The sequence below is a fragment of the Spodoptera frugiperda genome, chromosome 1 (genome assembly GCF_023101765.2).
Source record: "Spodoptera frugiperda isolate SF20-4 chromosome 1, AGI-APGP_CSIRO_Sfru_2.0, whole genome shotgun sequence".
NCBI classification, from domain to species: Eukaryota; Metazoa; Arthropoda; class Insecta; order Lepidoptera; family Noctuidae; genus Spodoptera; species Spodoptera frugiperda.
In genome coordinates this window covers 6,463,108-6,486,323 of record NC_064212.1, presented here as the reverse complement: position 1 = coordinate 6,486,323, position 23,216 = coordinate 6,463,108, and the positions used below count along the sequence as shown (strand labels likewise).

Here is a 23,216-nt window from a genome sequence, read left to right as displayed (position 1 = left end):
ATGTTTTTATTTAATGACTTTTTAATTATCATCTTCGCATTATTAGAGCCTAAGGTTCATACTCCTAGGATTATAAAAAAGATTTTTAATTAGTATAATGTAATTAGTTAACTGTGCTTTAATGTTGCACCTCAGTGGCCCGAAGCAGTCCCCAACAGAGATTATTGCTAATTAATGTGCTCTTATAGGAATTTATTGTTACCGTACTCTGTATAATTACGCTTATTTTAAGACATGGTTTTCTTATCAGTTTCAGAAAATGTATTGCAGCTGTTGTAAAATTACATTGTAACAGTCATATATCAAGTCTATGTATTTAGGACTCTATAAATAGTATGTTAATACCAGTACGCATACGGAAATGAAGTCCCAAGGGCTCTGTAGTCTGATACTAGATCAATCAGTACCGCTCAGCTGCGGTTCCAATCAAGTAATTATACAACCACATGCTATTACGGCGTATGACGGTTTGCGATAACTTGTCCGGGGGCACGACCGATTAAATCGTAAACGACGATTAACCGACGGGTCAACTCGACCACAGAACGGGCTTTGTCCGAAGACGCTGGCCAGCTTTCGAGCTGTGTGTAGTTTACTCCGGTACCGTTAAATCAATTACGTACCTATCGAGTTATAGACTCGGCTCCAGCACGTCAAAGCTGGCGGCGTTCAAATGACATTTTCGAATATTATATGTGCCATCTACATATTATGTACTACCTATGTTATTCACAAGCACTGAATTTGGTACATGGCGTAATTTGTACCATATTTGTATTCCCTCTCCGACATTGCGGTATTTTACAATACGTATTGAGGGATTTGATGTGTGAATTGTTTTGAAAGCCTTAATCAGAAAGTAAGTTTCTATTGTAAAATGCGTAGAAAAATCGTACAATCACAAATATTGCGTAGGTTACAATGGGATACCATAAAAGAAACGATCATTGTGTATATCTGTTCGTACAATATAATATCAAATGGAAGGACGTTTAGCGGATATTTATAAGAAATAGGATACGATCGCTAAGCGATCATTCCTTCGATTTTTATGACATTTTGTAGAATGAACTTCCGCAAAAAGGACATTAACGATATCAAATGGAATTGTACTGTTTTAGATAAATAAAACTTATCTTCTTTACAAAGTTAAATAATAAAAATATGTCAGGAATTTATTATTGCGAAAATAAATCTATATATTAATACGTAATGCAAAAACTTTCGGAACCTTTTTACGAAAATTGCGCATAAAATTTAGTACACTTATAGTTTATGTGTAGGATAAGTGAAAAATGCTAATATTTTTCAAAAATAATGCTTATAAAGTACATTAAATCAATAAATAAAACATTACACACACTACCATGCATAGCATCGTATTTGACAAAACGTCAAAATTGATAGACATTGCGATGATATTCTCACGTCTCATATGAAAAGAGGTTTCTCATTGAAGGAGGTTTGGTTATTCATGATCCGCCGGAATATATTAATTTGAATTTCACAAAACTAATAGCAAGTTGTTAAATAAAAATTATCCTTGAACGTATGGAAAGTGGTATTGTAAATTAAATCGTATATGGTCGAATTTCGACCACTAGGCGACCACTAGTGTTATGTAAAAAGGCGTTGCTATACAGGAGGTTTACAATACTGCAAACTGACGTAGGTACTAATATCATTTTTATACTTCTTCTACTTTCGTGAGGGGGAAATCGTTTATCACTTTTTCCACCTTGGGTGAGGCGAGAGGAGTGTCAGACTCTTACTGACTTAAAACCACCCCGTTCCTACTCTTGTCTTTCGAGCAGGAGCCCCCGTAACACGCTAGGCATCATTTTTATACTAGGTACTTAATTTTCTATGATGTTCATATTACGTTTATCGAAGGTTTCAATCACAGACAAAGACTCTTGTAACAATCACTACCGTACTGCAATATACAGAACCCAGGAATCGATATCAGAGTTTTCCGTCTAGGTAAGTAAGTACCAACGATTCTCTTAGACAATTAAGAAAATGAATGTGTTCTGTATAAGTATATTTCGTTTGAGGAAATGGAGTTGGAAGTTGGAACTTGGTTTCTATGAGGTTGGAGGTATGGTCGTGGGCCACATAATGCTGTCAAGTCCAAAGATCTAAGGGCTAAGGTTACGGAGATAAGGTTATAAGTCAGTCAGTTAGTCAGTAAGTGGCTTTCTCCTTCAGCCATTTATTGCGAGTGGTTGGACCCTTAAGGTACCTACATAAATTGTTTAGCTTCCTACTAAATTATGCTGTACATCTATACCCTCCTACATATAACACGACTTTTTGCTTTCGTGTAGTCTTCAACTCTTCAACGGAAAGTGAATCATTTCTTTTCGTATTTAAGATTTAATTTAAGGTAAGTAAGAATGTGAGAAGCTTTCTTTTTTTTATTTTGTGTATTGGTAGTGGTATGATTCCAATAAGTGTTTGTAAATGTAATTTATAAATTTTAAGGAAATCGCTTCCGACCGGACTCTCTGGAAGTCATTGGAGGATGCCTATGTTCAGTCTTATGGCTAATAGGAAATAGGAGGCGTAGACATTAGATACCTGTCCAAGATTATGCTAGTTATTCAGTCACTACGATTTGGCCAACGTAATTCTTTATTCGCAATTATTTATTCTTTAGTAACATTTCAGACAAATATTTAAGGTTAAAATAAGCAAAGCGTACTCATTTAAATAAATTTTGCTTACAACAAAATGTTTAAAATAACGAATCATTAATTACAACCCTAATTTACGAACTGTCTCCAAAAATAAATGGAGCTCAAAATGCGAATACACCGAGTGTAAACAAAATCGTTACTTGATTTAACACAATGAAAACTTTCTGCCGATTCGCAATGAGTCTGAATAGTAAAAGCAAAGGTTTTTTCACAAGAACAATACGAGTATTGTCGGCATTGACTCGACTATCTCGCTTCGCAGTCGGCAGTCGAGTTAATGATATCTACCGACTTATGATCGACTAAATGGAAATACGATTCTCGATTGTTTGATGTAAACCGTAAATCATTCATTTTCATTACGGTGGCGGGCCTTTGGGCTTTTGGGTTATTACTTAGGATGAACGAAGACTTTCAGAGATATAATAATTAATTGAACAAGTATACAGGTGCTCTTGAGAGACAGGTGTACATCTACTTAATTAGGAAAGTACTTTTTGACTTGAAATATTGCATTTTCTACTACGAAAAATATCATATGCTAAAATAAAATGTCATCCCATCAATTTCCATTGACTGACACAAATTGCTATAAAAAAAGATTGCTTTAATCGGTTTAACGCGGCAATTCTGTCAATCGTTGATGACTTTATACTGTTTTTGATATCGGTGTAACAAAACTTGATACCTAAGCTGTTTTATTCTGTGCTATGATTTTATGATAGTATACTGTAAAACATTTCATACTCATCGTACCACGTTCAAACTAAATCATTAAAAACACTACACATACTTTCATTTCTACTACCTAAACGTTATCGGAAAAGAATTACGCGACGTACATAAAGCCCATTATCTATTTGTTCCAAGTTTTCTATTGTCCGTGCACTTTTATTTAGAGGGCAATTAATCACCAGAGTGGAGGTGCGTTGGGACGCTCAAAGTGGCCTCGACCAGCGCTTCTATAGCCTTCGACCCCGAGTCCTCGACTACTTACACAACTTTAAAGTGATCTTTTCATTAACAAGTAGAAACTACACCGACACTCGACTGACAGAGTCCAGTTTAATTCACTTTGAGTCCTCCGAGCACTAGTTTAGTAATTTCAGGCTTGTTTGCATCAAAGCTTCGACAAATATAAACCTTGGTCCTCTTTGTACAGTAAAGAGTAATTAAAATGCACTTCAGCTGATGTTTGGGAAATAATTCCTTGTTAATAGAAGTACAAGTTTGAATTTTCGATAACTTTGCAATTCAATTATTTACAACTTAACGGATTTACAGATATTAAATTTGATTGGTGAATGATGCAATTTAATAGATTAAACAATAAATAAAATGATAGTAATAAAATTTACGTAAAATTATGAAATTTTATTATTAGTCGTTAGTTAGTTCCAAAGAAGTGCTAATGTAATGAGTGAGGCTAATACCAAATATATACAGCGCAAAGAATTTTAAGGTTCAAATCAGCCTCATGGTTGCAGTTGCATCTGTAATCACTAAACCACAGAGGCAATCTAAGTGGTTTAGCCAGAGCTAGACTTTACAGACATGGCACGTATCTGTTTCAACGACGATTGACAATTAGTAGCTTAGGCAAGTTTAATTTTATGATCAAACTCGTTTGCCAACCCTTCGTTGGTCATAAACAGAAAGGCTGACTATTTACACAGGCCAGCGTTAAATCTTTGTTAACTTGAGTCCGTTACTATTCGCCCTTCAAATATGAACTCAATGCCCTACTAATTAAAGCATTAAATATTTAACCAAACATAAGAAGCACTTTACTAAACGTTACTTATCTTTACCTATTATTTATTTCACTTTTGAAATTTCTTATCATTCAGACGTTCTACGAAATATTGATCATGTTTGAAAGTTTCATTAATTTATTAGTAATTCTAAAGTTGCATAAATTGTCTACGAAGTCAAATTAAAGTGGAAAGCTTTTAGTAAATTATAAATATTAATATTTATGTTTTTATCTTTAACAACAAATTATTCGTTCGTTTAGTTTAATAATTTTATGCCATAAAATGTTGATAATTTTAATATGGTTGAAATAATTTTCTTTGTGCTTTATAGTTTCAGAATTATAAGTCAGTGTGAAATTATTGTTAAACTATCTGAATTGAATTTTAATTTGATATTTATTATGTATCTAAGTACCTATTTATCTTGAGTATATTTCTTAATGGGTTGATTTCAAAATCTATTTACACAAAAGAACTATTTCGCTTTCATTTTAATTCATTCAGAAAGAACACGTATATTAATATAATGTGTAGATAGTCAACCTTTTAAAATGCTGATGTGTTATTTTAGACCACAATGTATACCTGTTCCAAATTTCATCCCGATCCTTTCAGCTGTTTCGACGTGATTCAGTAACAAACATACAAACAAATCCACAATTTCACTTTCGCATTTATAATATTTGTAAGATGATATTACAACATTTAAAAGTTATGTTAGTTAAATTGTCTTGTACACTTCTGATTTAATCAGTTTTCACCTTCATAATCACACAGTCATGCCCCTTTACTTAGAGGGCCAACTTTTTAATTATACGCCATTTTACATTTACGATGCTGGATCATGTGAATTCTTGGCATTTTATGGAGCACGTGAGCGAAGAAATAGGAAGTACCTAGTCACTAATTCAAGGTCCCAGCGTTTGACTGATGATGGGCAATGATGGAGTGTAGTAATTAATACAGCTATCGTAAAAACCCCTTTTAAATAACGTACCTAGAAAATTTTCATACATATTTATTTGGCAAATATTTAAATTGTTGACGGCCAATCTATAGATTTACGCCCGCAGTTTTTTATTGTCCTAAAAAGAGAGTGCTTTTAACAGATAACCAAAAACGAATTTTGAATCTGAATCTATATTTGAAATCGTAATTTAATGTTTGGGTATTATAAAAAATAAAATGCTGGACCTTTTTGTAACAATATTCTGTTTGAAAATGAGAAATAAATTTAATGAAAAAAACGGAACTCGTATTATAATTAACTTAGAGTATTTTTTTAAAAGATCAGAGACGACAGTGTCAGTAGAACCCTTTAATAATTATAAGTTAAAAGTTCTTCAAAATCGAACAACAACTTACATAAAAGGTGTACCTAATCATAAACCAATTCACAAAACCCTAAAAACCGAATGATAGCTGTCAATAACGAGAAAATAAAACAGTTACCGTACTGTTTTATTTTCTCGTTATTGACAATAGAAGAAAATTTTGAACAATGACAGCAAACAAATGCAAACCTGTCAGTCTTACAACAATCAGTGATGTTCAGACAATGTTTTACCTGAATACCCTGGTAGCATTTTACCGCAAACAATACTAGGAGAAAATAAATGGCGTACCTCCACAATAGCTTTAGGTATCCAAGTGACGGCGATAAAAAGACTCTCCTTGATCGACAGCTCGTTAGCTAGTGCGACGAGGAAAGCTGTCAGCAGCCGGAGCACTAGCGCTGAGGAGATGCATCCCAGGATCAGACACAGCTCCTTCACATTTATTTGTGATACCTAAAAAGAAATTCACATTTAATTCTTTTCATTTTGCCTTTTATCTGTTCTATTTCTGATTCGCGCCTTCAAAGTGTTTGAATTTGGCACTGTTTTTATTTTACTGCCGATAAATGGCATTTTGTTGTGCGTGAAGATGAGACGGCCTGTATGCATATTACTAAAAATAAGGTTGCAAACTTTTTCTTCGACAAAAAAAATCTTATTGCAGCTAATAGTCGTAGAGAATACCAATTAATTATTTTGTAATTAATTATTATACATAATCCAAATATTAATTACCTACGTGAATAAGCACTTTCTATACACGATACCTTTTACTTTTAATACAACGTATTAATTGAAATTTACATACATACTTAGGTCGTAAAACATAATTGCCTATGAATGTGGCTTTCGAAAACGTATGCAAAAACCGGCTCCCATATTATCATAATAATTATTTTTGTTTTGTGTCAATCAATCTGGGCATATTAGCAAGACATTTTTGATCTAAAATATTGGCTTGGTAAAATTAAATAGCAATTTTATTTAGTTTTACATTCAAACTGATGGTATTAGAGTACTTTCTCGTTACTTAAGAGCCAGCAAAATACTTTAAGACTTCAACAGCCATTGAATAGATGCTGCACGTAATGAACCAATTAAAATATGTAGTCTATTTATGAACGAATGGGTGACATAGCTTTAAATGAGCAAGCTGATTTTAGCTGTTGTTTTTTAGTATTGCTTTTTATGGGAGGTTATTATAAGCGGTTCGCTGTTTAGAAGCTCATTTTGAACATAGAATCATAGCTAAGAGCTGAGCGCGAGAGAATAAAGCTAAATGACGTGTGATACGAAAGGAAGAAAATGTTTTCGAACCTGATTATATGTTTTGATATTTAGTAGGATAAATAAAAAGCGATATGTACATCTAAGAAATACCCGCTGAGGGCGAAGAGCATGGGCTCGAATATCCTCCAGAGCAGTTTGTAGACTTCCCAGACTGGATTGTTTGTTAGGGGCCAGTCGCGGCGAGACCAGCGCGTCGCTGCTGTGCCAGCACAGACCATGATCGCTACACCAGCTGCCAACAAAAGAAAAATAGGTTTGTTTTTTATGGAACACGTAAATGAGCAGACGTATCACCTGATGGTAAGCAATCGCCGCCGCCCATGGGCACCTGAAACACCAGAGGCGTCACAAGTGCTTTGGCGAACTTTTAGGAGTTAGGAATTTAAGGGTTGTTTGGGAATCGGGGATTGGGAAGATTGGGAAGGGGGGATTGGACCTCCGGTAACCTCATTCACACAACGAAATACAACGCAAACGTTGTTTCAAGTCGGTTTTCGGTGAGGCCGTGGTACCCCGGTCGAGCCGGCCCATACGTGCCGAAGCATGGCTCTCCCACACTTAAACAGGTACCTACATTCGTTTTATAGAAACGTAAAAAATAGTATATAATCAATCAGTAAGGTTCGTACGTTCTCCGTTTACTATCTTACGTTCAAAGTACAATCGCTGAACTGTATACAATGAAATGTTATGAATAATTTTTACAAGCAACCTTTGGATGGAATACCTCGGAGAAAGATAACAGTCATGCATTGTAGAGGCAAACATTTGTCTAAGAATTTCCATGTTTATAGTAATTTGTTCGTAAGTTGAAACAAGTTATACAAAGTACTGATTTCATTGTTAGATTTGTTTTACTTTCCAATTTGTTTTATACTGTAAACTCGCTGATGCCAGTGGCTTCGCTCCCGTGGATTATGGACTTTGTAACTAATAAAAGTAACCTGAGTAACTTCTTAGTATCAGCTACCTGCCCTGCTACATAAAAGTCCTGTCAAAATAAGTCAGGCTTTTCAGAGATTAGCCAGAACAAACAGACAGACAGACAAAAAAAACTGTTATTTTGGTGTGTGTATCGTATGTATATTCACATGCATGTAATAAAAAGTAGTGGTTATTTCAAAATTACAAACAGACACTCCAATTTTATTTATTAGTCTAGATGAAATGTTGATGTATATTATCATGTCTAAAAACACCGTGTTTGTTCCCATGAAGTTTACTATTGCTATTTTCTCTTTATAATTTGTATGATAACGTTTGTGTGTGATTTTCACATTATAGTTTATTTTGCAATGGATTTTTTTTATATTTACAATAAGTGTGACAAAGAACAGGTGATTTATTTCATCGCGTGATGTAGCTACAATCCTGCCATTGATTTGACGACAACTTGTTAGACTAGGTGTACCTAATATGTACATAAGCAATAATAAGCATTAGCAGATACAAGTGCAGCAGTACAGATTTAAAGGTTTATTCTGTAATATCTCTATAACATAAGATTAGGAAAAGTGAATGAGGAATAGAAATACAAAGTGTAGAAGACCTTAAGTTACATTATCAGAGACACGTGTAACAAATCACTTCACACAATAATAGTTTCTATAACTCATAATTTCAATAAATATGGCAAAGAAATTGCGTGACTTTATGGCATTGAACAAAAGGAATTTCTAAAATAAAATCGCGTCATAAGATACTTGGACAAAATGATTATGTTTGATTGAGGTTAATAGGAATGAAGGTTAAGATGGGAATTAATTAATACGACGATGTTATGAGCTTGTAGTGTATGGTCAGCAATGTATTATGTACCTACGTACTTAGGTATTAAATACCAATGTTATATGTCCGAATAGTCTGTAATTATGCATGGGAATGGAATTAGTAAACAATAGTATTAGAGTATTACGGGTATAGTAGGTATTTACTCAGTCCATGGGGTATTTTGTTCGAAAATTCTCAGTATTAGCGATAGTTTAAGATTAGCAAATGATAGAGGGTATTGTGGAAATTAAGAATTCTAGGTAACCCCGAACGCAGCATTTTTCTGTATTTTACGCTACTGGTGCGCACAATATCCAAGGTATAATGAAATGGTCAACGGACTGTTGTTAAGCAGCTCTACACAAAAAAGTTTATATAAATCATAATCATAAAAAAATCGTTAGTTCGTAACTAGTTTTTACCAGCGGCTTTGCCCTTTTTTCCGTGGGATAAAAAGTATTCTATCACCCAAGTCAGCTCATACTATGTATGTATACCAAATTTAATTAAAATCCGTTCAGTAGTTTCAGCGTAATTGACGGAAAAACAAACAAACTTTCACATTTATAATATTAGTGTGATACTTTAAAACATTTGCTTTAAAGTATAATCTATAAACTTATTTTTGCGATAGCTGCAAGATTATTGATTAATATAATATACTATACGCACTAGTAGATAGATGTTATAAATAGCGCATTAAATGGTTTATTACAGTCGTGATCCGCTTAAAATATCACTCAAGACAAAATGATAAAAGGATCTGCATAATCGTCAAATAAAAAGTGTATTGCTTTCATAAATACTTGTAGAAACAATGCATGTAAAGATAATGTAGGCTTTACACTACAGACAACTTAATCCTCAAAGGTTAGGAAGAAATACTTATTGAAAGTAGCATTTATATAAGAAGGTAAACAAATTATGTTATAGTATTGTCTTTACATTTTCCCAATACAATTGACGTCATTGAGTTGTAACTAGATTTGACTGCAGGCATAGTTAGTATTGCATATACATATATTTTCATAAAAGTAGTAGAGTCATAAGTATTCGGAGCAAATGTTAATTCATGATCACAACCTTTTGTATGGCTAAGAATGTTTCACGAATGATCTGTTCATAGTCAGATCTTAGAAAGCTACGTGTTTTACTAAGTCCTCTGGCAAATAAAACAAGTAAAAACAGGCTCAAAATAATCAATTCATAAATGTATCAAAATTCTTAAAACACTTCCAACACATGGGGTATTCGTGCGAATATCTTCGGTAATATTTCACGACGGAATTCTTGGGAGCACTCCGTAACGTCAACCTTCACAGGGCACAAGAACGATGAGTGAAATTCCTTTTTTATACGCATTTACTTGAGACAAGCTCATAACCCACCGGGGCCAAATCCTCGCGTCGCTTCATAACTGCCGAACCCAAAAATAATTTGGGGAAGGGTTTGCGACAAAGATTCACTTTGTATGCCTTAGAGAGTTGGATGCTATATGCAACCTTTTTTATTAATAAATTTATCGCTTACCTAGCACATAAGTAGTACCTTTATGTGTTTTGGATTACACGACTTAGGTGCATATTCTAGTTCTAGTCTAATAAATAAAGTTAGAGCGTCTGTTTGTAATTTTGAAATCTCACCCAGAAAATTATGTAAAAACTAGCTAAACCTCGATGGAGATGTTTATTTATCTATAAAAAGTAATGAAATTCTTTAGATGACTAACTACTGACTGACTAATTATGAAAAAAAAAGGTTTTCATTACATATACATAGTTTACACCTATTAATTCACTGACAAACAGATTAGGTAACTTTATGTATATGACTAACTACTGACAGATTAATTATAAAAAAACGTTTTTCATTACATATTACACCTATTAATTCACTGACAAACAGATTCCTTTTGTATATAGATATAAGTACTTCTGCAAATCGTTGACCTGGTTATTAAAACTATTTTTTGATTCCTTATCGTAGTATCGACTTCACTAGGCAACACGATAGTCTTGATAAAGATTTAGGATACTCGATCATTCGATTATAATAATTGTATCTAGACTGATAAATAAAGTTTTAGTGTTTGAAATATGGAAATAATCGCTTTTTACTACATGCGTATGAATATGCATACGACACATACATACACCAAAACATTTTTTTATAATTTTTGTCTGTCTGTCTATTTGTTCTGGCTAATCTCTGAAATGGCTGGATCGATTTTGACGGGATTTTTATTGGCAGGTAGCTGATGTACCAAGGAGTGACTTAGGATATTTTTATTAGAAAATATGTAATTTTAGATCGTAAACCTAATCAGTCAGAAGTCATAACTCTACGCGGCAGAAGTCGCGAGCTAGACGTAGTATTACATAATATAAAACGGTTTTTGGCCATAAAGATATACTTAATACTTTCATTTATATTTTGATATAGGTATACGTAATCGAAGTCTCGTTTCTTAGTCTATATTTAGACTAATTTTACGAACATCAATTAAGTAATTCATTTTTTATGTTCCAAGAAAACGTTAACAAATCACCACGTTTTTCCTTATTAGAGAAATGTTGTAAGAATAGGTATTACCTAAGTAACTGATCACAAGAATAAAATATAAATAAATTGGTACTTATTTTTCTTTGAAATCGCGACAATAAAGATTTTCTATAGACTATCTGTCAGAAGTGTAACGCCCACTTGATTTCGCTTCATTATGCGAAATCAATTATACGTTTTTCTATCTATCACTAGTTAAAAGAGAGGGGCGAGGCAATCGAATGTACAATATCTAACTCAGTAACTAAAACAGGCACAAGGCAAACAAATTTACATTAATAGGTTATTTCAAGCATGCAATTGCAATTGTTGAATTATTATAAGATGCTTGGTAAGTATGTCAATTTAATAAAATATGTATAAAATAAGAAATAAATAAGATTTATAATAAAAATTAATAATTAATCGATACGAGTATATTATTTATACAAAATAAATGTGTCGCTCAATAAAATTATTATAATAATTTATTACAAAACTTGAGTAGTAGCTACCTATCGCCAATTACGAAGTTTCTTCTTTGATTACAATTAGTTATTTCTGGAAGCAGACGAAACTCTTCCATTGAACAGTGTTCCAGTGTCGTAGCTTGTATGACAGTTTGGTGCTAACAAGCTAAATTATTACAATGAGGACGCTGACTTGCTTCGAAACGTATTATGTTAATACTTACTTTATAAAATAAAATTGAATGTATAGAATCTAAAGGATTTCATTGTTACTAAAAAGTGACAAAAATATTTTTTTTGTGGATATAGTCAAAAGTCAAAATTATTTATTTCAAATTGACTAGGAAGGCACTTTTGAAAGTCAAAGCAAATATAATAATATTAAAATTATCTGTATATTGGTCAGTCCTCTAGTGAAGATATTTGCTCTTTCGAAAGTGTAGATTCCTACGAAGAAGAACGAGCAAGAAACTCCATAGGTTACTCTTTTTCAATCAGGTTTCTAATGTTTTCATTTCTATGTTTTGTAGGGGAAGTTAAGTGAGTTTAATGGATTACCAAAATCGTTCCTGGCATACCTCTTTCGCTTCCTCATTCATCAATCTCATTCATGCATGCTCGTGTGTGCTGAGAGTAATTTTATTTTTTAATATGGCGCTCTTCTGTTAATCGGTCCATTAATTTACATTCGATCAGAAAATTGTATTTTTTATTTCGGTTATTATTTTTAAATGCACTTTTGATATTCATTCAACAGACTGCAGTTTCGAAACCTACCAACGGCAATTATCTATGTGACTTTTCCAAACTATCTAAGTATGTCCTTCCTAAGATTATTTAGACACCATTGACAAACGGTGAAGGAAAACATGAAGAGGAAACCTGGACATATAATCTCTAGTTACAAGTTTGAAATAGACAACTTGCATTGAGCACGAGTGGTGATTAATGCTTAAACCTTTTCAATGTGGGAAGAGGCCTTTGCTCAGCAGTGGGATTGTTTGAGGCTGATGATGATGATTATAATTAAATGAATAGAACAGAAAATCAGCGGATAACGACCTTACTTTGTCATTCATACTTCTGTATAGTAGTCTGTATAGTATAGTAGATTCATACTTTTTTTAAATTAAATAATGAAAAAAAAAGTTATTAGCTACGAAATCGATAGGAAAATTCTATTATGACGTCTATTAATAGAATGAAATTAATACAAATATTTACGTCAAGAATTATATTGATAACCGAGCTTGTTGAATTAAAATTTCGCGGAAAATTCGTCAAAGGGCACTCGCCACCCACATACACTCATATCGGTACGTATCGTGTCCTTATTGGTGTATGTGGATCTTATCCCTTTATAATCTATTGAAACTAAAAATAAATATTTTGACTAAATAAATATTTCAATATTTTGACGGTTGGTGCGGTGGCTTGGCAACCGGCTGCCGTGCAATGGGTTGCGGGCTTGATTCCCACACGAAGCAACTCTTTGGGTGATCCACAAATTGTTGTTTTGGGTCTGGTGTCTTCATAGGTACCCTTAGGAGAAAAATCTAAGTGCGGGGCAAAGTCTTTTTTTTAAATAGAAATAAAATACTTACTTACTATGTATTTTAAATTAAGTTTTTCAGTCTTAGCCATTCAATTAACTTTTTTTAAAGTTACAGATTGTATAAAACCAGTCCGCATGGCAACTTCTCAATTTAGGTATTGCTAGTGTGTGTTTGGAGGCGCACTGTCATTGCACACTTCTGAAGGCTATTAAAGTTCAAAGATCTATAAGAAGTCATTACTTATTTTTGTATGATTTTTTTATGGTTAACATACAGACGTATCGCTTGATACGTCAGTTTGTTTACTAAGTAAACAAAGTAAGTAAGAGTCAAGTAAGCGAGTTCGAGTAAACTTTACTCGAACTCGTTTGCTTGACTTGAAACACCAGAGGCGTTACAAGTGCATTGCCGGCCTTTTGGGGGTTAGGAATTTATAAGTTGTTGGGGAATCGGGGATAGGGCGGATTGGGGAGGGGCATAATTAGACCTCCGGTAACCTCACTCATATAACGAAACACAACGTAAGCGTTATTTCACGCTTCACGTTTTCACAATCTTCGTTCACTTTCACGTTTCACGCACTCGCTTCCTTGTGATGATTAATTCGTTAACAATAATAAAACTTTACGTCTAGGAAGTTGTGACTAAGACATTATTTTTATTGGTAAGATTGCAATATAATAATTTAATTGAAGCATAAAAATGACAATAATATTAATTACAGGTAGTGTGATTGGCAGCATCGCGGAAATAAGAGAGAAGATATAAGACAGAAGATTTGTGTCATAGCATGAATACAGTACCGACTAGGAGTATTTCTTGAAACGCACCAAATAAAGGGAAGATTTAGACGGTGGTCAGTCTGTCTGACTATACTAGCCCATTCTGTAGGAGATATTATAGTGCACCGAACCATCGAACCCGCGGTACGTTGCACAGCAGCCGGTCACCCAACCACTGCAACCCATATCTCTAGGTAAGAGTGTGATTATCGAAAGAGGTTTTACAATTGAAATACCAGTATCATTCGTTTGTAGATTACGTAAATAGCTGTTCCTTGAATATAAATCACGATATGTTGCACGTTTGTAGTCTATCGTCTAACCGCTACTTCAACCATACAGTCAAGTTTATTTTGAATACAGAAATACAAGTCCCCTCATAACTTGAATACTTTATAAAGAGGTAAGTTAAGTTGCCTCTTTTATCCTTTTTCCTGAACACTTGTATCAAAAAGACTATTTGTTCCTTTACGATGCGGAACTTTGCAATAACGTGGAACCCACACGCACTTGTCCGATTTTATGCACAATATCTTACAGTAAACGGTGTATATTTTTGCTAAGAGAATGGAACTCTGGATAAAAGTGGCGTAAGATTATTGTTATAACAGTGTACTAGGATAATGGATGTTACTGGCCTGCCTCGTTGGTCGAGTGGTCGAGTTAATAGCACGGAATGTAAACAGTGCCGCGGCTTCCAATGACGCTTATAATCTGTACTCAATGGGGCAGTTTTAATTGAACATAGTACAAAGTATTACGTTTGTTGTTACTTAAAAGGGTAGGTAGATGTTTTCTGCAATTACATTCAAATACGAGCCTATTATTTTATCAAACGTTAGGAACAATATTTGTCCCCGTGCAATTTTTAAAGATTTTTCTAAGCCAAAACATTCAATCTAATCAAAATCTTAATGGTTTTACCAACAAGCCAGTTATTTTTCGTGTGTTTCACAAATGTTTAAAGCTTATGTTGCGTTTGAGCTTATCAGAAGAGATAGTAAAATTCGCATTGCGGTTTAACAAAATATTGTGCTATTTCATTCACAAATCTGTCTAAATAAAGTTTTATAATTATCTATTGCAAAATCATAACCACAGAAGAGACATTTAAATCTACAAGACAGTTTCATAAATCGACACCAGCAATTTATACTGCGCTAACTCAAAAAGCGTACTTTACAGTAGAGGCGTTTAAAGGGAAAAACGTGATAACTTTTACATTAATTAAGATACTTTTTTGAAATTTGGTATGTTTAATATTTAATTTATTCATTGTAATATCTCATATTTATATTTTCTTAATTATTTCTATTTTTTGATTTAGCGCAAGTTAGCCGTATATAAACGTAATTCATCAAAAAAATTTACATCTTATACACGTCTAACTTATGTTAGCGTAGTGTAGTACGGGACGTCGTAGTGCATGATCAATCATCTGATGCATATTTCAATATTTTATAAAGAACATGTACTTACTCACAAAAAAAATAGTCAACGTACCATTAATAAACTAATTAATACGTTAACACATAAGTATTTACTATGTAAAAGTCGCTAAGTCGTTCATTTTACAGACGAACAAGTATACACACGAACGCACTAAACTACGCTAACTATGAGTTAGTGCAGTGTTGCACGGACTTTGACCAAAGTGATCCCCGCGCACACTCCGCTAATAATAGTTGGCGTAATATAAATCGAGTGATTTCAAAAAGTACCTTTACTTGGCGTTTTATAAGATTTGTAACTTTCTTATTTTTGCATATTTCTTCTCAATTTTTTTATGACTTATGTAAACACACATTTTAAGTAACTTGGCATAAAAAAAGTTTTTTCCAAATTTCGAGTTAGCGTAGTATAAATTGCTGGTGTCGAAATAATCAATCGCTAGTTTATTTTCAGTCCCTGAATAATTAGACTTTTCGCATCACTAGCTCCATCTAGCGACCAGAAACGGAAACTCAGATTTATTGTTTATACAATATTTTACAAGACAAAATCTGATATTACAAAAAGTGACAAAATACTCCCGAAGGCCGTCGAAGGACTGATTATGAAACCGAAGAGACTAATTCATAACCGGCCTGATTATGACCGGCTTGGTTATGAATTAGCTTGAATGAATTACCTTTGTACTTTGTCCCGTGTCTTTCTATTTCCCACATGATTACGTATGGCACTTTGGAATGTAGGTAAATAATTACCCACATTTCTTATCACAAAAACGTATTTGCTCAGGTAAACTAATTAAATACGGTAGCTGTGTGTAATAAAGATGTATTCTTTTGCATTGCAAACCAAATTATCTTTATGGCTATGTAAACTGAATCTTTCTGTGTTTTTGTATGTGTTAATGCACTTAAGTGTTTTATATGGGTATACGTACTTCTATACATCTGTGCTGCTATAGTTATGTTAGCTTAATTACTTCTTGTAATTTGGTGTTATGTTATTTGTTAATCATTATTCGTTATACAATTGTTATTGTGAAAGTATGTAAGGTAATGGAGTATATTTTCCATTCGAAGCTACAAAACTTGGAACGAGTACCTGACTGACACTGACCAGCAGACTGATATACTATTATTTATTTCTTTGTTTGTTGAAATTTCAAAAGTACCCATTTAGGGTTTAATAAGAATAAATGATTTCATTTTGACTTTGGACTTGTTAAAATCAATGTTCATTAGCATGCGGTTAGTCAGTGGAAAGCATAAGACTTAACAAGGAAAATTTATGACTAGGTAGACTGTAGTACGACGACCCTCAATACTACATAATACATATTTGTCATACTTGTAAGAAGCTCGCTACGAAATTACGCTACGTTGACGTAACTCTCGAGAATACAAAATGTATAAACACGCTGATACTCACAGGTGCCACCCCATCCGAGATATCCACCGGCGTACGTCAACAACACGCCTCCGCCAAAAATGAGCAGGCTCCGTATAGTAGGTGCGTATATGTCACTGTGATCCGGCAGACAGTCTGATAACACTCCCCAGAATATTCCGAGGGCGATACCGACGAATATAGCCAGCAAACCCTGCCAGAATTACGAACAAAAAGGTTAAGGGCCCTATATCCAAATTGAACCTTAAGAGAAAGCGGTTTGATTTTAAAGAAAACCTAGTCAAAGTGTTTCTTGGAAACGATCTCAAGTGTGGATAAGTACGGCCGGATTCCGAAATTTGAATTTATTGTTGAAGATAAAAACACATTTCGATAAAACAGAAACGTTTTAGAGATAGACGCTCTAGTATTCTGCTTGTGTACTCAGGTTTTGTTTAATGGTTTTATGAATTTGAACCAAATTTCATTTCGGACATTAATATCAATTGCTTCAGTAATAAAAATAGGATGCAATATAAATCGCCAGAATGGCGTTGTAAAATATTTCTTGATGGTTTTCGTTGTAGCTTCTTGTTATAAAAATATTTATAGCTTGGATTTACCTTTACAATCCTGTACACAAGAGGCGCGGGGTAAAATATTGCACTGTTAATTACTCCGCACACACCTTCCGTGAATGCGGTATCAATTCCTCCGGCATTTAACACCAGCGGTGCTATTTGATTCTTAGTTCCTATCCCTCTTTCATCGAATTTATTCACTGGCGGTGCCACTATAGCTGGTGACACTGAAGCTAGGATAGAACCTAGGTGTAGACCTGGAAGCACAAGAAAATAAATCTTAATAACTGCTCTATCGCCCTTAAATATTTGTACATAGGAAGGTGCTTTCTTTGAAATATTCAGCCTTGTGTTATTCAACATTCTCGACTCTCACAAGGCTCAATTGTCGTCAGATGAATGCGGATTTGTGTGAATGAACTCAGTGAGCCGTTTTCAAGCAATAACCGGTGCTACTGGTTTTTCATCTGGGGTGCTTCTATCGGTAAGTAGCGTAAACAGGATCAGTCAAGTAGCTGAGAATTTATTTTGGATATTTTTTGCAGTAAATATTTTATTTACTAAATTTAGTTGTGAATTACTAGAGTTTGTAAGTCCGTTGCAAAGGTCGAAAGTTCGAAATGTTACTCACCCCAGTACCAAGGGTAGTCGAGTAGTATGTGGGCAAAGAAGGCAGTAGATAAACACTCGACGATCCAGGGCAGAGTGGCCAATGAGAAAACTTTTACTGAATTATTTTTCATATATTCCCAGTTCCAAGTGAGTGGGCCCTTCGTCAGAATAATGACGGGGTAGATTCGCCTGGAAGAATAAAAAAAGCTGTTCATTGAACCGTAACTAATGAAATTTTAACTACCTAACTTGAATTATCGGGGTTTTCTACATATCGAACGTATAATATTTGTGGGTCTTTTACATCAAACTGCTTAGTCGTAACATGAAATTTTAAACTATAGTTATAAAGTTATTTGGTCGGTAATTCAGGAATAAATGCTGAGGCTACATTTTAAATCCGCAAAACTAAGTGATCGAAGTCTTAGCTAGCGGTTGAGTCTTAAATTAAATAACCGAGTCTTGTACAGAATTCACCAAACTAACCCATCTATAATTTAACTTTCCAGCTGAACTAAGTTTAAGCAACGTCTTATTTAATTTGTACTTACACCTAGTTTGTGTATAATTATGTTGGTAAGTTCACTAGAGTAATGGTGCTTTTCCACCAGAGATGTGCTATGCTACGTTGCTGTAGATACATTTGGCATCCACTAATCATATTCATTGATATAATTTATGACACATAGCTCAGTACTGATAGAAACGGATTCAACTAAGATATTTTTTTATATGAAAGATACTTGCTATGGATGTGTGCTATGGATGCATGCTATGGGTGTGTTATATGAATGGTCGCAAGTGGTGTAACCATGTGCCAATCAGATACCTGCAGCAGCTACTTTTACTCGCACAGTTACATAGTTTAGGATTAGCAGAAAGGGTCATATAGTTTCAGAGCTTAGCCTTTTCACCATCATGGCATAGCTACGGAGCACATCTCTGACGGAAAAGCACCTTTAAGCTTTTAAAAATATGTCGCGTATTTTTCGTACATTATTTAAGTTTAATAATAAAATGACCGAAGTTGACTCACAACACGCTTTACGTTGCTGCCACACATGTTATTTAATAATTAAACTGCAAATATTTAATTTTATAAAGCACGTGGGAGCTTGATGAAAAACATGATTTTGTATAAGAATAATTATCCGATAAAAGCGATCAACGTGCGAATATCGTTTTAAGTGAATATAAGGCGATATAGCGGCCAAACGTCGACACATTAAATGTAAAAAAAAAAGTTTGCAGTCTGATGTGGGGTATACAATTTTTTTACGACTATTTTGTACTCATACAGTCAAGTGTTGTGGTATCCTTCAGCACGTGGAAGCATAGTAATTAATTTAATGGCTCCCCATCCTTAGTATCATGTAGTAGGTACTTCTATTAGCAAAATTAATGTAAGCCCTCCATTAAATTATCAGCCATTCTATGAAGTGGTAACTCATTATAAGTATATGTTCATAATTACGTTACAAAATTACGATGTGGCAAGATCGAAATCAATTAAGCGAAGTCATTTATTACGTCATCAAGAAAGCTGAGTCCTTAACAATTTATTTAATTAATTAACAAAGTTCTGTGTGCAGGTGCTGGTTACGTCACTGCGGTGGAGTTTGTGCATTACGATATTTCGGGGCTTCAATGTTCTATTGAAGTAATTTGGAATTAATAACTTAATTACAATTTCGTTAACAACAAAATGGTGACTAGATAGCTTATCAATTTTACTGATAGCTTTTAATTTTATTTATTTTTTCTTACCCGTTGCTATTTTCGTTTAAATTATGTCGACTTTTCATTATTTGATAAAACATTTTCTTATTAAATAATTGAAATGATATCAGATTAACGATAAGTTATCAATATATATTTTATTAGTTATTTATACGAAGACACATTCCACAAATTAAAGCAACTCAAAGCTAGAAAGTATTTTAACGTAACTGAAAATTAACTGCGATAAAAATAGTTTTCTATTAAGGCCGCATAATGGTGTTATTCAATATAAATTTTGAACAACAATAAAAAAGAAATGAACAAACTCACGATCAAAAAACTAATTCATTTACAAATCGCATTTAAAACAAAAACGATAGCTTACCTTAAATGGAAATCAATGAGATCTGCGGAGGGATTGTCTAGAAAGTTTGGAGGTCCAAAGTGTCTGTAGAGAGCTCCTGTCAATGTCATACCAACGACTGGATGGATCGTGGTGTATCGCTCCAGCGTGTGTCCGAATATGTACCCTGCTATGATCACTCCACTCATATTGAATAGGTACCCGTCTGGTAGCACTGCGTCTTTGAATATGAACCACGATGTGCCCCATAGTGTTAAACCTGGAAATAATAATGGAGAAGGTTAGTAAAATATCGCATTGAAAGATGGGCGTAAATGTAATTGTTGAGGTGAGGGAATGAGTCGAATTTGTCCTAATAAATCAATCTTTATTTCCTGGAAGTACTCGTACGTATTAAATGCCATACTAATTTTTCACAAGTAAAAAATTCCATTATTCAACATTTTAGGATGAGTTTATTGCAATGTACTAGATGCAAATCTAGACACCGAGTACTTTACTCTACTCAGGAATAGAACCAGAGACACCTTGCTCGTGGCAGTAAATACACCATCAATAAACTAGACTTATTTTCAAAGTATACTCTAAACAAGGCTTCCAAAAACTATCTTCACGATGAACTGATGTGCCTTGAAAAAAAAAGCAGGCAAAACTTGTGTTTGTCAAGTGCCTACAACGAGTTTTTAATATTGCAATATGTAGCCAGCAAGTTTGCTTTGCGCCTATAAAACGGCGGATCCAACCTAAAAGCGTTCATCGAATATTTACAGTATCACCTCAAAAAACTGATATATTCGAATCGAACGTTAGTTTCGAAATATTAATTTAACTCTTTTATTGATTCATAGCTATATGATACATAAATGCTCGCTAAAATAGTATATCTTTTTGGATGTATGGATGTAAATAATTTGCTTATTAGTCTTCCACATAACGCGTTGTTTAAATCTCAGAGTTCCACAATAACAATGTAAATAAAACTTGTTTTATAAAAAAGAGGAACCGCCTTCAATTTTCTTTACCGCCTCCATTTTTTTAGGTCACTTTATATCCCTAAAACCTTCTCCTAAGTCTGAAAAATACTAGGTATGCTGAAAACCGCTCAAAAATCGGTTTAAACAAACGCAATATAATCGCGCACAAACATACAGGTGAAAGTAAGAACCTCCTTTTTTGAAGTCTGTTAATAAGGCTGTGGTGGGTCCTGTTTTAATTTCAAAAATATTTATTTCTTAACGTAAACCACAGCCTTAACAACCTTATATTATAAGAATTCAGTTTTCGTCAGTCAATTAACTAGGTAAATAGAAATATTTGTCATTTAATTAAACTAAGTATTTCAAAGCAAGGTCCGGTATTATCACGATTTAGAAGCGAGGCTCATAATAACCAGCTGTTGTCTGATGCCATTTGTAGACTCCCGAATTTATTGTCGGAAAAGTAATTTATGGCGACATGAAAACAACCAAGAAATATTATTAATCTCTCAAATAAAAGATGGACTGGAGTTACCAACTGTTCATAATCACGTCCCGTAATCGTTCCATGATGACAATATGGCCGCTAATGTCTACTCAGTGAAAATTGTAATATTGATAAATTAATTAAAAAATAAGTAAATAATACTATGACGTTTTCTAACATAAATTTTAAAAGTAGTTACTTATTTTAATTTTAAAACCTTTAAAATTACATTTTTTAATCTCTTTCTACACATAAAATACAAAAATAAAATAATATTTAAAAATATTAAAATAGGAGCCGACCAGTAGCGGGAGCATGGTCCAAGCTACTGGTGGTTAGGGCTCCTGAGACTGAAACCTCCTTACAATACGCACCGCTTTCTTCCGCCTAACGCCAGCCTCCTAAGATGGGTGTCGAGACTTTTAAGAATCAGCCTATAGTCGGACACGACTATCGGCAAATAATAAAGTAGTTATTTTAGTATCATTTCGTTGCTCGTGCTATTGGATTAAAAAATTCAAACTCCATGTTCATCGCAGAGGGATGCAATTCGACTGATTGGCTGATTGAACCGTCCAATTTACTCTTTGATATATTTTTAGGATTCTGTTTAAAAGTTTAACCTAATGTGCATCGATGTATGTTTTGTCAGCCGTCAGATGGGATTTCATGGTTCTACGTTTTTATCAAAATGTTAACTATTTATGACTGGTAAATAAAATAATATTTCAATTTTTATTTTAATTTTTATATCTTGAACAATTTTATTTAATTAACCTAAAACATGGTAGGTTGAATGAAAATATCAATGACTTGTATATGAAGCTTCTCAGCTATGAATCCAACTCTCCCCCAGATTTTCCCCTATGACATCTATACATATAATAAAATCGTAGAAAAGTGCTGTCTGTACATTGAAAATAAAAATAAAAAAAATAGCAGGGGTTATTGTTATGTCGATGTCGAACCCAAAAATGTAATTAACTTTTTTTTGTCTGTTTGTCTGTTTGTCTGTTTGTCTGTTTGTCTGTTTGTCTGTTTGTCTGTTTGTCTGTTCGTCTGTGCGCGCTAATCTCAGAAACGGCTGATCCGAGTTGGATGCGGTTTTCACGAATATATTGTGGGATGCTTAAATTTACATTTAGTGTTTGTTTCATGTCAATCGGTTCATAAATAAAAAAGTTATGTCAAATTAAAGAATCACGTCGAACATTCTATGCTTATACCATTAATCTCCGCAACTATTTGACGGATTTGGTTGAAATTTGGTACAGATATAGTTTAGAACCTTAGAAAGGACATAGATATATTTTTATTTCAAAAATCAAAAAATAAAATAAAAATAAAAATAAAAATAAAAATAAAAATAAAAATAAAAATAAAAATAAAATAAAAATAAAAATAAAATAAAATAAAATAAAAAAAAAAAA

At 33.6% G+C, this 23,216-nt stretch overlaps 1 protein-coding gene across 6 annotated transcripts in view; it reads right to left on the bottom strand.

Moving 5' to 3' along the window:
• The window catches only part of LOC118273468 (sodium/hydrogen exchanger 9B2), a 47,286-nt gene that overhangs the window by 3,302 nt on the left and 20,768 nt on the right, over window positions 1–23,216 (bottom strand). For all 6 annotated transcript variants that reach the window (XM_035590448.2, XM_035590449.2, XM_035590447.2 and 3 more), the window contains exons 4-9: window positions 20,344–20,581; window positions 18,256–18,425; window positions 17,667–17,881; window positions 17,086–17,257; window positions 7,164–7,318; window positions 6,085–6,249 (exon numbers count right to left, since the gene is read on the bottom strand). In XM_035590448.2, coding sequence (XP_035446341.1) covers window positions 6,085–6,249; window positions 7,164–7,318; window positions 17,086–17,257; window positions 17,667–17,881; window positions 18,256–18,425; window positions 20,344–20,581 — 1,115 coding nt within the window. The remainder of the gene's footprint in view (window positions 1–6,084; window positions 6,250–7,163; window positions 7,319–17,085; window positions 17,258–17,666; window positions 17,882–18,255; window positions 18,426–20,343; window positions 20,582–23,216) is intronic.